The 18,177-nt window shown below is 54.7% G+C and overlaps 2 protein-coding genes and 1 pseudogene across 2 annotated transcripts; 2 read left to right on the forward strand and 1 right to left on the reverse strand.

Moving 5' to 3' along the window:
* Positions 1 to 110: 110 nt before the first annotated feature.
* Positions 111 to 10,301, forward strand: HMCES (5-hydroxymethylcytosine binding, ES cell specific). The gene is given in 8 exon segments (XM_040076421.2): positions 111 to 303; positions 2,037 to 2,108; positions 2,111 to 2,158; positions 2,160 to 2,192; positions 2,529 to 2,648; positions 3,220 to 3,380; positions 3,840 to 4,032; positions 5,203 to 10,301. Coding segments are annotated over 8 exon segments (1,017 nt in total). The 5' UTR covers positions 111 to 120; the 3' UTR covers positions 5,410 to 10,301.
* LOC120758322 (histone H2A type 2-B-like) lies at positions 7,996 to 8,472 on the forward strand (annotated as a pseudogene).
* Positions 10,302 to 13,402: 3,101 nt separating the features above from the next.
* On the reverse strand, positions 13,403 to 14,960 carry LOC120758252 (histone H1.10). Its single transcript, XM_040076312.2, is given in 3 exon segments — positions 13,403 to 14,493; positions 14,495 to 14,586; positions 14,589 to 14,960. Coding segments are annotated over 3 exon segments (639 nt in total). The 5' UTR covers positions 14,752 to 14,960; the 3' UTR covers positions 13,403 to 14,109.
* Between the last annotated feature and the right edge of the window lie 3,217 nt (positions 14,961 to 18,177).

Consider the following 18,177-nt stretch of genomic DNA (forward strand, 5'->3'; position numbering starts at 1 on the left):
CTGCCTCGGGGCGGGATCGGCGTTTCCTCCGTGCGGACCGGCCCTGCCCCCGGCCGCAGCCCCTCCCCGCGGGTGGGCGGGAGCCGAGCGAGGCGCCCAGTGCCCCGCAGAGCCGGCGGGATGTGCGGGCGCACCGCCTGCTCCCTGGCCGCCGACAACCTCCGCAGGGCCTGCGCCTACCGCGATCGCCGGGGCCAGCACCGGCAGCCCGAGTGGGTGCGGCGGGAGCGGTACCAGCCCTCCTACAACAAGGGCCCGCAGTCCAGCGGCCCCGTGCTGCTCTCTCGCCGCCACCTCCACCAGGTACCTCCTTCCTCGCTTCGCGGACCGGCCACGCGGGTGGCAGGGCTCCATCCCGGCTCCCATTTGCGGCGGGGGGCGGGGTGCTGGTCATCTTGCGGCACAAATTGGAGCAGAGGGAAGGGGGCCGTGCCTCGCCGGGTGGTGAGGGATTCGCTCTGAACGACCGTGGTTTGTTTCGTTTCTCTTTGCTGTACGTGATAGGTATTGAATTTTTTAATTGCTAAAATGTCGCTTCTTGTTAATATTTACATGTTCAGAAGGAGGAGGGGAATCGTACCGTGCTTCCACCACAGTGTTTATGTTTTCTGCAAAAACATGTATAAGTGCTTTAAAGTGTTTAGCCTTGGTAGTTTTTTTTGTTTTGTTTTGTTTTTGTTTTTAAAATCATTTTATAACTCTGCAGCGTGTGTCCTGGTCACATTGGTAGTAGGAGAGAGAAGAGGAAAAAAAAAAAAAATCTCAGCTCTGGAGCGTTGCAGTAGCTGTACACCTGTGGTGACTGTTGTCCCGCATAATTTAAGCTTCACGCGACCTCCCCTGGATAACCTGGGCAGCCTCTATGGCTGTTGGTGCTGCTCGTTTGGTTTCACATAGAAAGGGTGCCCGGCCAGCTTGCTGCTCTTTGGCGTTCAGCAGGGTGAAACGGGGTTGTGCTCAATCGGAACACCCCAATTTGGACCTGTTCTGCTCTCCCTCCCCCAAGCTGGTGGGGCAGCTGCACTTCACAGCCGTTACTGGCACATTTGATCAGGTGGGACTTTTGGTGATGAGACCACTTAGGAGTGCCGTGGGGCAATGCCATCAGGTATCCGTCATGCCCTCCTTTCCTGTTTTAGGGGTCCCACATCCCCCTGAGAGTAGGCAATCGACCTGATGGAGCAGAGGAATATGGTGCAGGAAGTGTGGTACAGGTCACAGGCAGACGCTTGCTTGCCCATCACTGTTCAAGTTGTTGGGATGCTGGTGGGATGTAGGATGTCCCTTTTTGTCACTCCCCGCCCTGAGGCAATGCTCTGAAGGACTTCACAAAACTTGCACGCGTACACATCCCTGCATACCCATACCTATAGTAGGTGTATATGTGTGTCTATCTACTGCAGTCCTTTGGGACCAGCAAGTGCTGCCAGGGCTGGCAGCTGTGGGCAGAAGTGAGAGCAAGCTGGGGGAGAATTGAAAGCCACAAACTGTTTCCATTGTCCAAAGGCAGGGTAATAGCAAAGCACAAGCAGTGAAAGTGCACCAGGTCAGTAGAAATCACACTATTAAAACGAAAGCGAGGCTTTTGCCCGTTTGGGATGTTCAGTTTCACCAGGGGAGGTTTTGAGGACTTTGACACCAGCCTGACGTGGCTGTTTACTTGAGAGCCCACAAGTTCATGTCTCCAGCCAATTTCCACTAAAAAGAAGCTGTGTTAATTGTTCCATTGGGTGAGCCTCACAGCAGACAGTTCTTTATTCATGCAAAATAGTCATGTACTTTCTGCTGAAGGTTAATTTTATATGAAGGCTGTTAAGAATATGCAAGGGTTATAATTAGTGACTATTTCTATGGGCTTATAAGGGGAACGGCAGTGAGCTCCAGCTGTCTCTGGCAGAGACGCTGGACAGATCCCCTCTTTTAGGGGAAAAGCCACCTCCACAGGACTTCCCAAAACACTTCTCTCAAAGCTGTGAGGATGCTTGTGGTCTCTGTGACATTGCTCTGACCTGAGGTGTTCTCTGTTCATTCAAAAGGATGCTGACTCCTCTGAGCGGGTCCTCATGGACATGCGCTGGGGCCTGGTGCCCTCCTGGTTCAAAACAACTGGTTTGGAATTAACTCCTCCAAACTGCAGTTCAACACCTCCAATTGTCGCTAGTTATACCATGCTGAGCAAGTCCTCTTACAAGGTGAGCTGCTGCCACCTTTGTGTCCTGCTTGAAGAAAATCTTGTAGTCAGCAAAACCAGGGCTGAAACATCTGCTGTGCAAGTACTGGTCATCACTTGCCATTGCACAGGGGAGCAAGTCCCTGTACTGCAAAGCTGGGGGTTTCACTAAAATGGAAGAACTGAAAAAGCAGTTACTGGTAAAGCTCAACATAGCACTAGGCATTTGTGCATCCCAGGGGCAATTTAGGAAAGTCCTGGGAGGGAGCAAGAGGGCTGGGTGATTGCAGGAGCCCTTCCGCCATTGCAGGGTGCCTGAGACTGCTGTTCACTGCTCACTTGTGCTGTCTCTCCCCAGGATGCTCTCCTGAAGGGCAAGCGCTGCGTGGTTCTGGCAGATGGCTTCTATGAGTGGCAGCAGCAGAGTGGGGGGAAGCAACCGTATTTCATCTACTTCCCCCAGACCAAGGATGCCATGGTACAGAGTTCCTTGCTGTGTCTGAACACTTGCACCCACCTCCTGGCCCCTGCTCCCATTAGCTACCTGGGGAAAAGCTCACTTCCCTCCTACTCTGCCCCTTCCTTGGAGTCTGTTTACCAGTAGGGCTGTGTTCTGTGGTGGGCTTGGCACTCTGTCATCCCTCTGTGGCTGGCAGTTCCCATTGCAGTGGTCTCCAGGCTGTAAAAGGAGATGCAGCGTCCCTGCCATCATGGTCACTGCTCCCCACATGCTGGATATTTGCATGGGTGGGCAGTGTGGCTCACAGGAGACTGGGCTGGGAGTTTCACTACCTCTTTGATTTGGCTGAACCAGTGGCTAGGATATTCAGAAGGAGAGGAGATCACTGGCTTGCCTGTGGGAAGATGAGAGTCCTGATACCTCTCCTAGAGTTCCCTCAAATCAGTAGAAAGACTCCTGGAGAGCTTCAGACTAGTTCTGTTCATGACTCAGATCTGAGTCACTGACCTGTCTCAGGACTGGCAAATCTGTCCTGCTTTGGCTGTCCATGGGCTAGCACTGACCAGGACAAGGGGGCTCTATCCTGCAGGACAAGGAGATGGAGGGAGACAAAGAATGGAAAGGATGGAGACTGCTCACTATGGCTGGGATTTTTGACTGCTGGAAGCCACCAGGGGAAGGAGAAATGCTGTACACTTACACCATCATCACTGTGGATGCCTCCAAGGACGTGAGCTTCATCCATCACAGGCAAGTGAGACCAGGCCAGGGGGTTGTAGGGTGGAGGGGGATGAAGTAGGAGAACTGCACCTTTAGACACCAGTCTGGCAGCATGCAGGCACAGAGTGCAGCCTCCTCCTCCTGCTCTCAGAGAGTACTACAACATTACTGACTCATTTTGGGTCACCAGCTCATGCCCTTTCCATAAATCACCACCTTTGTGCTCTGTGGATGGCAGTTGGAATTGGATCACTTTCTGGAATTGGTCTCCCTGCCTGACCAGGGCCTGGCATTCAATCCCTCTGCCTCTTACAGCAAATCACCTACCTGTGTGAAGTGAATGTGTACTCTGCCTTGCAGAGGAGCATCCTGCTGCTTCAGTTTTCCCTGTTTCCCCCAAGATACCAGCTCCTTGCTAGCTTACAAGTCTGGCTTTTGCCACCATACTGACATACTGCTGCTGAGCTTTGGCTCTGTCTTCTCCCTTAGGATGCCAGCCATCCTGGATGGGGACGAAGCCATCAGTAAATGGCTGGACTTTGCTGAAGTGCCAACCCAAGAAGCTGTTAAACTCATCCAGCCCACGGAGAACATTGTTTTCCACCCAGTGTCCACCTTTGTCAACAACATTCGCAACAACACACCTGAGTGTGTTGCACCCATTGAGCTGGGAGCCAAGAAGGTGGGTGTTGGTAGGGGCTTAGCAGCAGGGAGCTCAGCCATGATGATATCTCTGAGCGAGGTCAAAGCTGCCGGGCTGCAGGGAGTGGCAGTAAGGCAGTGTCTGCAGAGCATGCCCATGCTTGATGCTGTAGTGCTGAGCCCTGGACAGATTTCTGTCCTTCTGCTTCCAGAAATAAAACTGTCAGCACGTGCCAGGTTTTTGCTGCCAAATGAGGCAAATTTCATGTGAAATGGGTCTTGGAACAAGCCTGTTCATGGCAGTCTGAGGAACCTCCCACAGATGTGCCTGATTGCAGGCAGGGCCATTCCTCCAGCCTTCTGTCTTCGTTTGAAAGACAGGTATCTGCTAGGGAGAGGCGGGGCCTCTCTAGGATTGGGGAATTCCAATCCCTTCCTCCAAATTATTATAATTTAGAAGATTTAAGAGGCTTTTCAGTCAGAGCTATGGGGAAACAAATAACAGTCCTTTACTAGTAAATATAACAGGACAAACAAACAACAACAACTACAGCAATAATAATAAACAGAACCAAGAACCCCGAGGGGCTTTGTCTCACAAGTCCCAGGCAGTCTGATCCCTTGGGACTCTGAGAGCACCAAGCCAAAACAGTGGAAACTCCGGGGCTGATGACTGGAAACGGTGGGTCGTCCCCAGCAGGCAGGGGGTGTCCTGGCAGGCAAAGTGAGCAGTGCTGCAGAGGCCGCGATGGCTGAATGGGGCTGACCCAGCTCCAGCAGGGCAGGTGAAGGAGCTCCAAAATTCCTGGGCGCTCCAGCAGATGATAGAATTCCCAGGACCGGACCCTCCGTTAACAGTGGACTCTTCACGCAGCTAGCAGTCGCCCGACCATCCTCTCCGATGCTGAGTGCAGGAGGAGGGCACACTCAGCTCCTGGAGCACTCAGCCTTTCCCTCCCCCAAACTTAAGTGATCTCCCACACTTCTTTTGTGTGGGTCAAGCACCCTCTAAGCAACAGTATTTAGTCTCTTAGCAACTTAGGGGGGGAAAAATTCTGTAGGGAAAGAAGAAAAAAAAACCAAAAAAACCCCCACCAAACCTAACCCCCAACATCTTCACATACCGCTCTGGACCAGCTCTTGCAACTGGGTGGCTGCCCTGCTCTCTCTGTGCTTCTAACTTCTCTCACACTGTCTTTTGTCTATCCAGGAGGTCAAAGCCACTCCAGGCAACAAAGTGATGCTGGGCTGGTTAAAAAGCTCCCAAGAGGGCTCTCCCCAGAAGAAAGAAAACAATTTGCCCAAGTGGACAAGTCAGTTTATCCACGCCCCTTCGCACAAGAAAACCAGCACAGATGTCCTGCAGCAGTGGCTGGGGAAGCAGGGACAGCCAGCTGCAAAAAAGCGCAAGGCTTAGGCACCAGCTGAGATGGCTGGCCCTTCCTTTTACCCCAATTTTCCTAAGCGGAGTGTGAAATGGTATTTTTGGAAGGCTTTGCAGACTGGTGTTGAAATTGTCCAAGCCTCTCAGGTGTTGATCTGCTGCTCTAGGTTGTTTTCTGTCTTCTTTGTGTTTTGTTAATGTTGATGTCTGTAAAGATTTTGGCTTTGTCTTGTGCTGATGGGAGTGAATATAACCTGTTAGTCTCCCTCCCTGCCAGTCATGCCAAGCAAAGATAAAGCCCTGAGAAGCAACTCAGCCTGCTACAGAGGAATAGCTCCCGCCTCCTGACAATGTTCATAGTTCATGTCTCCTTCTGTTTGGTTTTCTCTTCCCTTTTTTTGCTGTTAAAGTGACATCTCTTTTCCACTTAATTCCACACTAAATTCTGTACAAATTCCTTTCCAGTACTCTTGCCCTCAAAAGATGGCTGCAGTACTGAGGAACAAGCAGTAAATATTATGAGGAAACCCCAGGCTGGGAAGATCCACCCTGTTCTGCACCAGCATTGCTACATGCAGTCATGGCTCCTAAATGGGGAAGTTCAAGTGGCGCCTGGGAGGAACCAGACTTTGCTTAGTTTTCCCTGCTGGCATCAGTGTGGAACAGTGTGTCTGTCACATTATTTGTCCAATCATTTTGTTTATGGGATTTGAAGACTTAGAGAGGATTTCCTTGATCTGGGGAGGGATGCAGTCTGCCTTATTCAAAAAGGTCAGTCATTAAAGCCCAGATAATGTAAGTGCCATTACAGAACAGCATAAGGCCATTGTTTTTGAGGTCAGGGATTTTGTAAGCAGAGCCAGATGTTAGAGACCAAAAGCCTTACACGGTGAAATCCTTGCTAGAAATCAATACTTCCTTTATGTTGGAAACAATAAAATGGGCTTTGCTGGCTGGCTGTGCCCTTGTCCATGTGCGTGTCTGCCCTCTTGCCCACTGCAGCCCCAGTGCTCCTGTTTTGCAGGCAGAGCCTGTACCTTGTCTCCATCTGCTGAGGAGCAAACCACCTACCCACTGCTGAGCTCTCAGGGTCTGAGCTCTGCAAGAGCATGTTGGTGGAGCACTTCCATTTGCCAGTGGTAAATATTCCCTGGGGATTGATTCTGGGGCTCCTCTAGAGTCATCTGTCCCTGGGAAGCTGCAAGGGTGGCTGTAGTGAGGTGAGGCTTATCCCTGGGGAAGGATAGCAGAGCCAGGGCAGGAGCCACAGGATGGGCACCTGGGGAGACCCAAGTATTCTTGGAATGAAATCTGCCTCTGAATCCCTTGCATGCTACAGAGGCAGCCGAGCACAGGGTTTCATGATTATGGCAAGCTGGAGTGTGATTAGGATTTTTATCCAGAAAGCCTGTTGCTAGCTGCCTCCTTATTGCTGTCACCATCACTATTAGCAGCTCCTGGCAGAAGAGATTTTTGGCTGCTGGCACTATCACCTTGATGCCTGTTCTTGCAGGAGCCACAATGGGAGGTTTCTCCCTGCGTGTTCGTCACTGTTCCAGAATGAGCTGCTCAGCTGCCCCAGCCTAGTCAGTGCTAACTGCAGATTAAGCTTTTCTAAAGGTCACCAGCTCATCTCGAATTCATTTCAGGTCTCCAGCTGCTGTGGAGGGAGTGAAGGTGCTGAGCACGAGTGGGGGGAATGCTCAACTTTCCCAGCTCTGGAGAACTTAATCCTTTCCCTGGAGACACAGGGGGCGATGCAAAGGCACAGGCAAAGTTTATGTCCTTCCAGATTGTGAGCACCAGCAGAGCATGGCCAAAAAACAAAACAAAAAACAAAACAAAAAAGAAACAAACAAACAAAAAAACAACACACCACCCTACACTGAGTGTTTAATGAGGAGGTGTTAATTGCTGAGCTACATCACCCTTAAACTGGAGTGGCTGCTTGCCCAAGGCTATTTGAGGCAGTTCCTCTAACCTAGTGCGGAGAGGACCACAATCAACCTGGCCTGTCCACAGAAAGTGATTTGGGAGAAACTTTCCCCTTTTAGGAGACAAGGGAGGGTAGTACTCACTGCGGGTTGCCCTCCTTATCGGGGGTTCTTTTCCCCGTAGCATCGCCCTCGCCCATAGACTGGTATCCTGCCGGAAGAGACATCCCACTGGCCGAGGAAGGGGACATGGGTTTGGGCAAAGCAAACGGGCACAGCGCTGCCGGGATACCCACGGGCGCTCTGGCCAACCCCCTTCACAGCCTCGGCCCCGACACAGTCACGAAGCAGCTACCGCGGTGCAGGGAGCCTCGGCGGGATCCGGGACTGGCCGGAGCACAGGCAGAGCCGCATCGCTACCCGCCCCGCGCACCGGCCCGTGGCACAGCTCGAGCGCTGGGAGCCCTATGCAAATCAGGGATTGGCACGATGACCAATCAGCAGGGTGGGGGCAGGGACGGTAGCCAATGGGACGAGGCGTGAGGCGGGCGTGCAGTGATATCCGCGGCGCGCCGGTAGCAGCGCGGGCAGTGCGGCGGCGGGCGGCGCGCAAGGCAGAGCGGAGCGTAGCTCTTGCGGGTAAGGGCAGGGCGGCGCAGCGCGGGCGGGGACGGGCGCGGGCCCCCGCGCGGTGTAACGGTGTTTGTCTCCCCGCAGGCGCCGGAAACCCTCTGTGCGCGGCGCTGCTTGAGAGGCGGGGGCGAGGGGCCACTGCCTGCCGGCCATGTCGGGCCGGGGGGAAGTCCGAGGAAAGGCGCGGCCAAGGCCAAGTCGCGCTCGTCGCGGGCCGGGCTGCAGTTCCCCGTGGGGCGGGTGCACCGACTGCTGCGGAAGGGTAACTACGCGGAGCGGGTGGGCGCTGAGGCCCGGTGTACCTGGCGGCCGTGCTGGAGTACCTGTCGGCTGAGATCCTGGAGCTGGCGGGCAACGCGGCTCGCGACAACAAGAAGACGCGCATCATCCCGCGGCACCTGCAGCTCGCCATCCGCAACGACGAGGAGCTCAACAAGCTGCTGGGTGGCGTGACTATTGCCCAGGGGCGGCGTCCTGCCCAACATCCAGGGTGCTGCTGCCCAAGAAGACGCAGAGCTCCAAGAAATGAGAGCTGCCCCCCATCCCCCTGCCCCCAGCTCCTTTCTCACCACTGCCTCACCTCTTCCGTGGGGCTGGGGGTTCTCCGTCTGCCCCTCAGCCCGGGCTGGGGTGGTGAGCCCTGGCAGCACCCCACCAGCCCTTCACTAGCCCCCCCTGGCTTGGGCTGTGGCAGGGTGCTGGGGCGAGCATGATTGAGGGTCAGGCGCTGCTTGTGCCCCCACTCTGCCTCTCCTCCCTCTGGAAGAAGTGGTTTTGGAGGAGGCAGCTGGATCACAGCTCTTGGCAGTGGGTGACATCTGGAGCCATATTGGTTAGGTCATGGTGCAGAGCTGCTGGTAGCTGCTGAGGATTGTAGTAGCTGGCAAAGGGATGGACATAGGTACCCCTGGCTGCCTCTTCCCTCCACCAGCTCTGGGATTGTGCAGGGCCCCCCCCCAGCTGGCCCTGCTCATCCCTGATGTGTACTCGTTGCTGTTGTTCCCCTGCCTCCATCTTCAGCAATGCCATCCTAGCCACACTGCAGCTGTGAGGGCAGGGGGGTAGAAAACAAGAGGAGGAGAAAAAGTTTCTCCAATTGGCAAGAAGTGGCTGTTAGTTTTGTTCATGGTTAAAACTAGTACATTGCCTACTATAAAGAAGCTTTGCTCCTATTTATTTTAAGGTCTCTATTTTTGGGTATACCCCAGTAAAGTCACCTCCTTGCAGCTCCCTGCCTCTGTGGCTGCTGGGGTACTCTCTGTTCCCACATACTGTGGGTCCTGGTAGTGGGGTGGGGTGGAGGCTGCGGTGACAATCCCTTCGGCAAGCGTCGCAAGGTCAGGTGCCCGCCAGGAGTGGGGAGCTGCCATCTTCTGCCATAGCTCCCCTCCTCCCCCAGCGCAGGCGGCCTTCATCTCGCTGAGAGCTACCCTGTACCCTGGTTGCACTTATGGAAATGACATACTCTCTTTTTTCGTTGTTTGTTTGTTCAGCACTATTTCTGGCTCTGAGAAATAAAGTGGTGATGATATCTGTTAACTATAACCCTTTATGGATGAATATTTCTTTTGAAAACCACTAGAGTTTGTATTAAAGCACACTCCTGGCTAGTGCCATATTTATTTCCTGGCTGTGTGGCTAATGTTGAGCATGGGGGGCAGGATAGCTGTCCTGTGACCCCTGGAATAGATGATGCAGAGACAGCTTTCCTGCTGCCCAGCACAGCTGCTTCTGTGAAGCTGATAGTTGTGTGCATGTAGCAGTGTTGAGGCCAATCAGACCTAGATCTTCATCACCACGTTTTTTAAGTAAAAAAGAGTATCTTCTGTTTATGTGCTGTAAGTAGCATGTATTCAGCTTATTGAATCAGCTGTTAATCTTGTGGATGAAGTAACTTACCCTGGATCTGAGTTTAATATTATCTAGAGCAGATGAACTCGATGATTGTCAATTGGCTTTGTGCAGGGGTCTTTTCATTCTGGTATGTGGGAGCCGTGTATTTATTGGTGTTGTGTTGATGGGGGTGTGGAGGTGTCCTGTGATTCCACTGGGGTATCCTGATCTTGGTAAGTGGGGACAGCAGGGCACAGCCCCTACTGCAGTAGTATAGAACCCCTGGGATCTCTCTGCCTCCTCCTTACCATCAGCGGGGTAGGGATGAGCAGTTTCCTTTCTGCTGCCCAGTGTAGTGTCAGTGTGTCTGTATCCTAGTGTCTGTTCTCTCCCTCTTGTTTTTTCCAGGACCAAGCATTCTGTAAACCTGAGAGTGCTTTGTATTTCTTAGAAAAATGCAGAATTTGTGATTCTGAAAAAATTGGTGCAAACCTGCTACCTGATATAAACTGGTTCCCTGTTGAATGCTCTTAAATGTGCTATGTCTTGTCACCAAACTCACAGGCAGGCTCTCTGGTGTCTGGCTCTGTGTTCTCCGAGGGGAAGGACTGATAAACACCACACAGCACCACTGCTAGACTGTTTGCCTTTTACTCAGATAGAGTCTTTCCTACCCTGGGAGCAGATAATACTGTTGTCTGGGTCTTTTCCCTGTTATAGGAATGCCACAATGGCCTGCTTGCTCTGTCATAAGTGCCAGGAAGCTTCAGCCTGCTCCTGGTTGGGTGCAGTGGAGGAGGAGTGAGGCTGGACCAAGGACCAGTGCTGAAGGTGCCCCATGGGCTGCTCCAGGAGCTTTTGGGTGACCTTGCAGGCAAGTAGGCAGAGATGAGAACTGCTGATCCTGAGGGGAGGGAAAGAACTTGAGATGTAAGGCTGTTTGTTACTCTTACACCCTCTCCTTTGTTGGACATTCCCAGATGGCTGTCCTGAAGGCTGCTCTCCCTAAACAGTATTGAACTCTGTTTGGGTTTTAGGGAGGAAGGGTTGTGGAAAGCATGGATGACTCCCAGTGGTGTTGGGGTTGGGTGCTGGTTGGTCTGTGCAGGGGCTGTAGGGTGTGTGGGTCCAGGCTGGGGGTGCTGGGCTGGTCCCTGTAGGGCAGTGTCCCCTGCTGCCCTGCCGCTGCACTGCCACACTGCCAGCACAGGGCAGCAGCCAGCATTGGCGGGGGAGGGAGGGGGCAGGCTGCTGCCCAGGAGCATGCAGCCACCTGGATGTCACATGGCCTCTGCTGAGGCTGGGTGGAGTGGTGAGGGGAGCAATGACTGGGTGCTGGTGGCATACGTAGTGCCCTTAACACTGAGCTCCAGCTGGTTCTGAACTTCCTCTGCTGGCATGTGACACACCAGCTGGGAAAGCTGGGACATTGCAAGCCAGACTAGGAAATCCTATCTGTCACAGCAAGCATTGCTGAAGTGCTTGGCCTTCAATGCCTCAAACTTCATAGCTGAACATTGTTGTGACCAGGAGATTTGGAAGTCTTGATCTTTATTATAAAGCTAGAGTAAATGCGGTCATTGTCAAGTCTGCAGCTGCAGGGACAGGTCTTGTGCTTTCTGGAGGGCTGTTACTGGTCCTGGTTCTTCTGAATGCTTCATAACACCAGAGCAGCTGAGCTAATAAGATGGGAAGGACTTGGCTGTGTAGAGCCTTCCCAGAGGTCAGGTGAGCCTGGAAGTGTGTCTCTTGGTCTGTGCTTCCCTTAATGAGAGGGCAAAGAGGCTGGAGGATTATTCCCTTGCCTCTTGGGTACCTGAAGATGAGATGAGCACAGACCAGGAGCTGAAAGCTGCCTGCTGTGGGAGGCTGCTGTGCATCTCACCACATGCAGCAGAGTCTCTGCCAGCTGTGTCCCTCAGCTCTGGAAGTTTGATGAGTCACTGGCTCTTGAAAGTCCTCAGGGCTTGGGTTTCTTCTCTCCAGAGCCTGATTCTCATGATGGCAGCACCCAAGGGAGCTCACTCAGGGATGCCCCAGCGTCATGGCTCTTGCCAGGCTCAGCCTGTAAGGTAAGACAGCTCCAGCTGGATTCGCAGAGTGTGTCACCCTGCTGTCTTCCCTGTGCTGGGCAGCTGAAGGATTACTGCCTTCCTGTGCTTTTATCTGTCCGCAGGAATGTGCCTGCTGGCTTACCTGGAGAGGTGGTACAGTTTGCCATACAGATAACTGCCGAGGAGAGCACTGAGATGGGGTTGATTTAACCTCTCCTCCTGCCCCCTGTGTCCCAGCCCTTGGTGAGAACATTGTTGCTGATCCTGCCAAACCTGCAGTGTCAGCTGTTGACTAAGGACACAACTGCAGGTCAGTGCCAGCATGCAGCAGATCTCTCCCAGGCTTGATATGGAGCAGCAGGATCATGACTGCTTCTAAATACAGACCTGGAAGGAGGCTGTAGCCTCCTGTAGCAGACCACTGCTGGTCTCTTCCAGGAGCATGGCTGGCTTCTCTTGCTGGATGTAGCAAAAGGATGTTTCTTCAGGGAGTAAAACTTGCTTATCTTCTCCCTGCTTTTTCTCCAGGAGGACAAAGGGATAAAGCAGCTAGCCCAAGCCTGACTGGGGCCCTGGAGGAAGAGGCTGTCTCTTTCGCAGGAGTGCTGAAAGGCCCTGCCACCACACGGCGTGACAGTCCTAGGCCCCACTGGCTGCTGTCCTTGTCAGCGCCTCCTCGGGGATGTTGGGTATGGGGCCTGATACGTTTCCTAGTCCCAAGGATCATGTTTGATACTCCAGCACAGCAGCTCTCGGGCAATCCTGAAACTCTCCCTGGCTGGTGGGAGGCAGTGGGGCAGGGGCCCTAGTGTGGGTCTGAGTTGGGGTGATGGCAGCGCTGCCAGGGGCTTACCCCCAGGCGGCCTGGGAGGTACCACACACCACCTCCTGTCCTCCGCACTCTGCTTCCCATCCCTGCTGCAAGGAGCTAAGCTACCAACCAGTTCTTGTCCCCTCTTCTCTCCTGCAGCCCCCGTACACGCTGCGGGTCCCCCGGGGCACGGAGGGCAATGGCCGGAGGGCATCCCTTCCCCCCTGCTTTCCTCCCGCAGCGGTCAGAACAAGATGGCTCAGATCCCTGGCGGGATTTACGCAACCTCGCCGGGGTGCGCTATAATAGCGCCGGGGGCGCGGGGTCGGGGAGCGGGTGGGGTGGTTCCGGCTCTTCCCCGCTGCGCGTTTCCTGCCTACGGGGACTCGGCTTGGGGGACGGGGGACGCTCCCGGCCAGAGAGGGCAGCTAGGGGTGTGCTCTGGGAGCTGCCCCTGTCCGACCCAGGTGCTGCAGAAAATCGACGGCGACTGGGGCGGAGGTCTGTGTTGCGGGTGTCTGCCGGGGGTACCGCCGACCCACTGCTCAAAGAGCTCAGCTGAGCGCAGCTGCACAAGGGTCGTGCTCCTCCCCGCCTCCATGGCGAGGGACCGTTCTTCTGCTCCTGTTGTCCACTCGGAGGAGGATGTGGACCCTGGGCATCAGCACGCAGACGGATCCCGACCAGAGGGAGGGAAGCCCCGCTACGACCAGCCCCTTCCTCCCCGGTCCCCGACGCCTCCAGGGATCACCACGCACACATTGTACCAATTTATTTGAAACGACGATAAATGAGAAGGAAAAAAAAATGAAACAAAAAAAAAAGACCCCACTAACCGAAACCCTCCCCAACCCACCCACCCCGAGACCCATAAAAAAAGCATTAAAGGCCATTGCAGATACGGTCGGCGGCCGCCAGGGACGGTCACTCCCGCGCGCCAGGCCGTTGCCGCGGCGGCGGGGCCGCGGGCCGCCAGGGACCGCCGTGGGCCTTCGGTGCCGCCGCGAGCAGGCAGGGCCCGCGGCGGGCGGGGCGGAGCCGTGCAGGGCGCGCGCGTGCGGTGGGACCGGGACCGGCCCACGTGGCGCGGGCGGGGCCCATGCAACATGGCTGCTATGGAAACCGAGCGGGAAATATCCCTCTGAAGAACCAGGGGCACTTGGGAGGGGGTGGGGGCCGGGAACCGTCTATCAGCGGGGAGGGGCACGGCCGAAAACAAAAGGGCGCGATCGGGGAAAAGCCGCAGAGTAGGATGGGGGGGGAAAAAAGGGGTGAAAAAAATAAGGAGGCAGAGAAGGGGAGGGAGGGCTGGGGAAGTCGCAGCCCCGCTCACCGCGCACAGCGCTGGCTGCGGAGACGAGTCAGCAACACAAAGACAAAGCTGGTCCCCTAGGGTCTGTACTCAAAGCAGTCAGTGCCGCGGGGCTCTCAATCCAAGGACCGGCGGCAGTCTCCCGGCGCCTCAATCTCATGCTTTCCGGCTCTTGAGCGCCTTGGGCTTTGCCGACTTCTTCACCTTCTTGCCCCCGGGGGACGTAGTTCCCTTCTTTGGCTTTGCCCTTGTCCTCTTCGCCGCCGCGCCGCCGGCTCCCTTCTTGTGCGATTTCTTCTCGGGCTTCTTGCTCTTGGCCGCCGGCTTCTCGGCCCGCCTGGTGGAGGAAACCGTCGCCTTCCTGAGGGACTTGTGGGCGCTGTTGCCCGCGCCCCCCTCACTGCTGCCTTCCAGCTTCTTCCTGTTGAGCTTGAAGGAAACCGTTTTGGCGCCGGTGCCCTTGACCTGGAGCAGTGTGTCGTTCTGTACCAGTGCCTTGATTGAGTACTTCAGGTAAGTCCTGCCGTTCTGCTGGTCGAAACCACGCCACTTTCTTGGCCTCATTATAGATCTTCGCCAGCGAGGAGCCATTGCGCTCGCCCAGCTTGCGAATCGTCTCCACCACTAGCTGCTGTATTTGCCCGGCTGATTCTTCTTCTTGTTCTTCCTTTTCTTCGATGGCGACGAGGCGCCGCCGCCTCCTTTCGCTTTCTTAGCAGTCGCTTTCTTCTCCGGGGAGAGCGGCGCCTCCTCTGCCTCGGTCAGGGGCAGATCGTTTCTTCTAGCTCTACCCGACATGGTGCAGGGAGTCGCGGGGCGGCGGGGACAGCGAGACCCGGCGAACGCACCGTATCTACTGCACTCAGTGTACGTTCTGCCAGGGCGGGCGCCAGCGCCCGCCCGTTTATATGGGTACGGGGCGGACCACGTTGAGAACAACAACAGCCTGGTCCGCCGCCAGCCCAAGTTGTGCTTCTTGGGGCTTTTTCGCGGGGCTCCCACGCCGCCGCCGGCCCCCCCCCCCCCCCCCCCCCCGCTGCGCCCGCCCCGCACCCCTCCGGCCCGGGCCTGTCCACCGCCCCCGCGATCCCCGCCGCGCGCCGCCCCACGACCCCCCTCCCCCCCGCCCCCAGATTTTGGAGGAGGCGCCCAGCGCAGCGCCAGCGCAGCGGCGACTGAGTTCGCAGCCCCCCGCCCATAGCCGTCGCCGTCGCCCAACCGCCCAAGAGGGTCCGCCGCGGGCGGGGGCCGGGGGCGGCGGCGCTGGCTAGCCCTGGGTCCTCCGGAGGGGACTAACACAGGCGACGCCCTCCCGCGGCCGCCGGCAGCAGCGCGGAGATGCCCCGCGGAGGCCGGGGGTCCCCGCCTCGGCGACTGGAGCTTCTCCCCCTACCGACCCTCACTCTCGTGGTCAACGGGGGAGGCCCCTGGGGGAGCCCTGCGTGTCCGGTGCGACCTCCCCCTCCCGGCGGCAATCGCCCCGCAGCGGAGGATGCGAAAAGCGCGGTGCGGCCGGGGTAGGGCTGGGGAGGGGCCAGGAAACTTCCGACCAGGCTCAGTGCCGTGGGTATGGGGGGGGGGGGGGGGGGAGGGGGGGCCGCCCTGTGAATCGTGGCGGCTTCGGGGGGAGGGGTCAAGAGAGTGAACGACGGCGGCCGAGTCCCGGGGGTGGGCCAGGAGGGTCCCGTCTGCCTCCGCTCCTGGGAGTGGGATACGTGTGCCCCCGCCGCGGGCGGGCCGGGGGTGTGAATGCGCGGGGCCAGCCCCGCAGCTGGCACACACGTGTGCTGGGACGCGGGGCACAGGCACGGGGGTGCGCCTGGCTGTGTACGCACTCCCACACATGTACACACACACACACGAATGCACACAGACGTTCGTACACACGCACATACATGCACACACACACACACGTTCATATCCGCACACACTGTCGCACCCCCGCCCCCTGCTACAGCCCTGCCTCTTTCTCCTTCTCCTCCCCATCTCCTCATTCCCCGACTCCGCCATTTCCTTCCCCCAGTCCCCGCCGCCGGAGGGGACGAGCCCCGACTGCCCGCGGTGTTGGGGGTCCGTGGGCTAGCAGGATCCTGCCCAGCCGCGTGTGTGACCCCATTCCGAACCGAAGCGGGGTGCTCTGTCCTGCCCCCTGCTCCCCGACCCCGAGGAATGAGCCCCCCAGAGCAGCGGGGTTCTGCCGTGCCCCGGCACCCCTGTGATGAGTTCTTCCGGCCTCTGGGGTCTGCGAGGCGCTCGGGCACGAAGACGGGGCGCAGCCCCAGCAGCGCGGGGATGGCCCCGGGATCTGGAGCCCTTTGGAGCATCGAGCACCCACCCCTGGGACACGGCACCCACCGCCTGCACAGCTGTCACCGGGCAGGGCGTGTATGTTGTGTACGTGTGTGTAACACCTGTACACTCGTAAATGTAACACTGTAGCCTGACAGAGCTGGCTTACCTTACAGCTAAGGCACTATATAGTGTGGTTGGTATGTATGGTGTGTCTATTATAGATGAGTAATATCTAATAGTTGATATTTAATGTAATAGCTACATGTAAATTTAAAATAAATCTAAGTGCATGCACACACATAAAGAACTAGTTATATATTTTAAAATACTGACATAAACATATGAAAAATTAAGAACAATACATGTGTATAGTTGGGACGGTGTGCAAGCAGGGCTGGGCAGTGAGTGCGCTGATCTCACTCTGGCTGTGTGGCTGAGAGCAGCACAAGGATCCAGCACCAATCCCTAGCCACAGAAGGCCAGGGCTGGCTGTCAGGGCTCCTCTCCCTCCCCTCCAAAGACAGGGTAAATGGAACACACATGGACATATATGCAGGTATATTTATGTGAACAGAATGTGTGGGGGAGCTGCTTGTGTGTGTGAGAGAGTTATACAGAGAATGTGAGAAAATAGCCTCAACACACATGCACACAAACACACATTCTGTTCCCATATGAACCTATACACTTTTACGAAACAGTGAGTCTAGTTCACACACACATCTGATATACATACATACACATACATACATATCTACAGAGAGAGTGTGAGAGGTTCACAGGCAGTTCTCTCTTGCTGTATATACACACATTGGCATATTCAGAAACACAGGATGAGAGAGTGAGCGCGCTGTTGCAAATGCAGACATATATGCATAATGTATGCAATATATATTGAGGTGGGGATAAGTTCTCACACTCTTTTCTCCTGACCTCTCTGTATGCACACAAATACATGCACACTGTTCTCTCTCACTATATACATACATACATGCATAGAGACACTGAGAGAGTTCACACACATTATTCTCTTGATGTTTATACATCCATGTGCATCTATACTTGAGCAAGATCTATTGTCTCACAAACACATTTTCTATTGCTCTCTCTCATTGTCCTATATAATTGTATAATCTCTAATTCTTTCTCTGAATGTGATACATTATCGAGAGTGAGTTTTTCTCACACAGCACTAACTCTGTATAGATGCATGTTTGTACATGTGTACAGAGAGTGTTCAGTCATAATTATCTATATAAGGATTTATACAAATGTAGAGAGAGCATTGCTTATACATAGTGTTCTCTGTTCATATATATGCATATATACCTATATACTGAGCTGTTTTCACATGACAGTCCTTTCTGTTCCAGTATAGATACATATATGTGCATATATACATATGCACTTATATACACAGTTGTTCACACATAATTCTAACAGAACATATAGAGTTAGGGGAGAGCTGTTCACACACACAGTTCTCTTGCTATATACACATATATACATGTGTATACAGAGCGGGGAGAGAGCTGTTCACACGTAATTTTCTCACTACATGGGTATACATACGTTTATTTAGGGAGAAAGCTGTGATATATATATACACACTTCCGTATGTAGAGAGACCCTGTTCTCTCATATAACTCTCTACATATTTATATATATGTGTATAATTAGGGAGACAGCTATTTGCACACACACAATTATCTCTTGTTATATATACATAATGCACACATACACACACAAAGATCTTCACACAGCAATGGTCTGTGTGAATAGTTCACACTAACCATAGTCTCTGTTCACATATATCCTCTCTCTTGCTGTATATATTTAGACACATATAAATAACAAAATGTGTGAGATCAATTCATACACACAAATAGTTTTCATGACTCTCTCTTTTTGACCACCCCCCCCCCCCCCCCC

This window comes from Hirundo rustica, chromosome 12 (assembly GCF_015227805.2).
Source record: "Hirundo rustica isolate bHirRus1 chromosome 12, bHirRus1.pri.v3, whole genome shotgun sequence".
Taxonomy (NCBI): domain Eukaryota; kingdom Metazoa; phylum Chordata; class Aves; order Passeriformes; family Hirundinidae; genus Hirundo; species Hirundo rustica.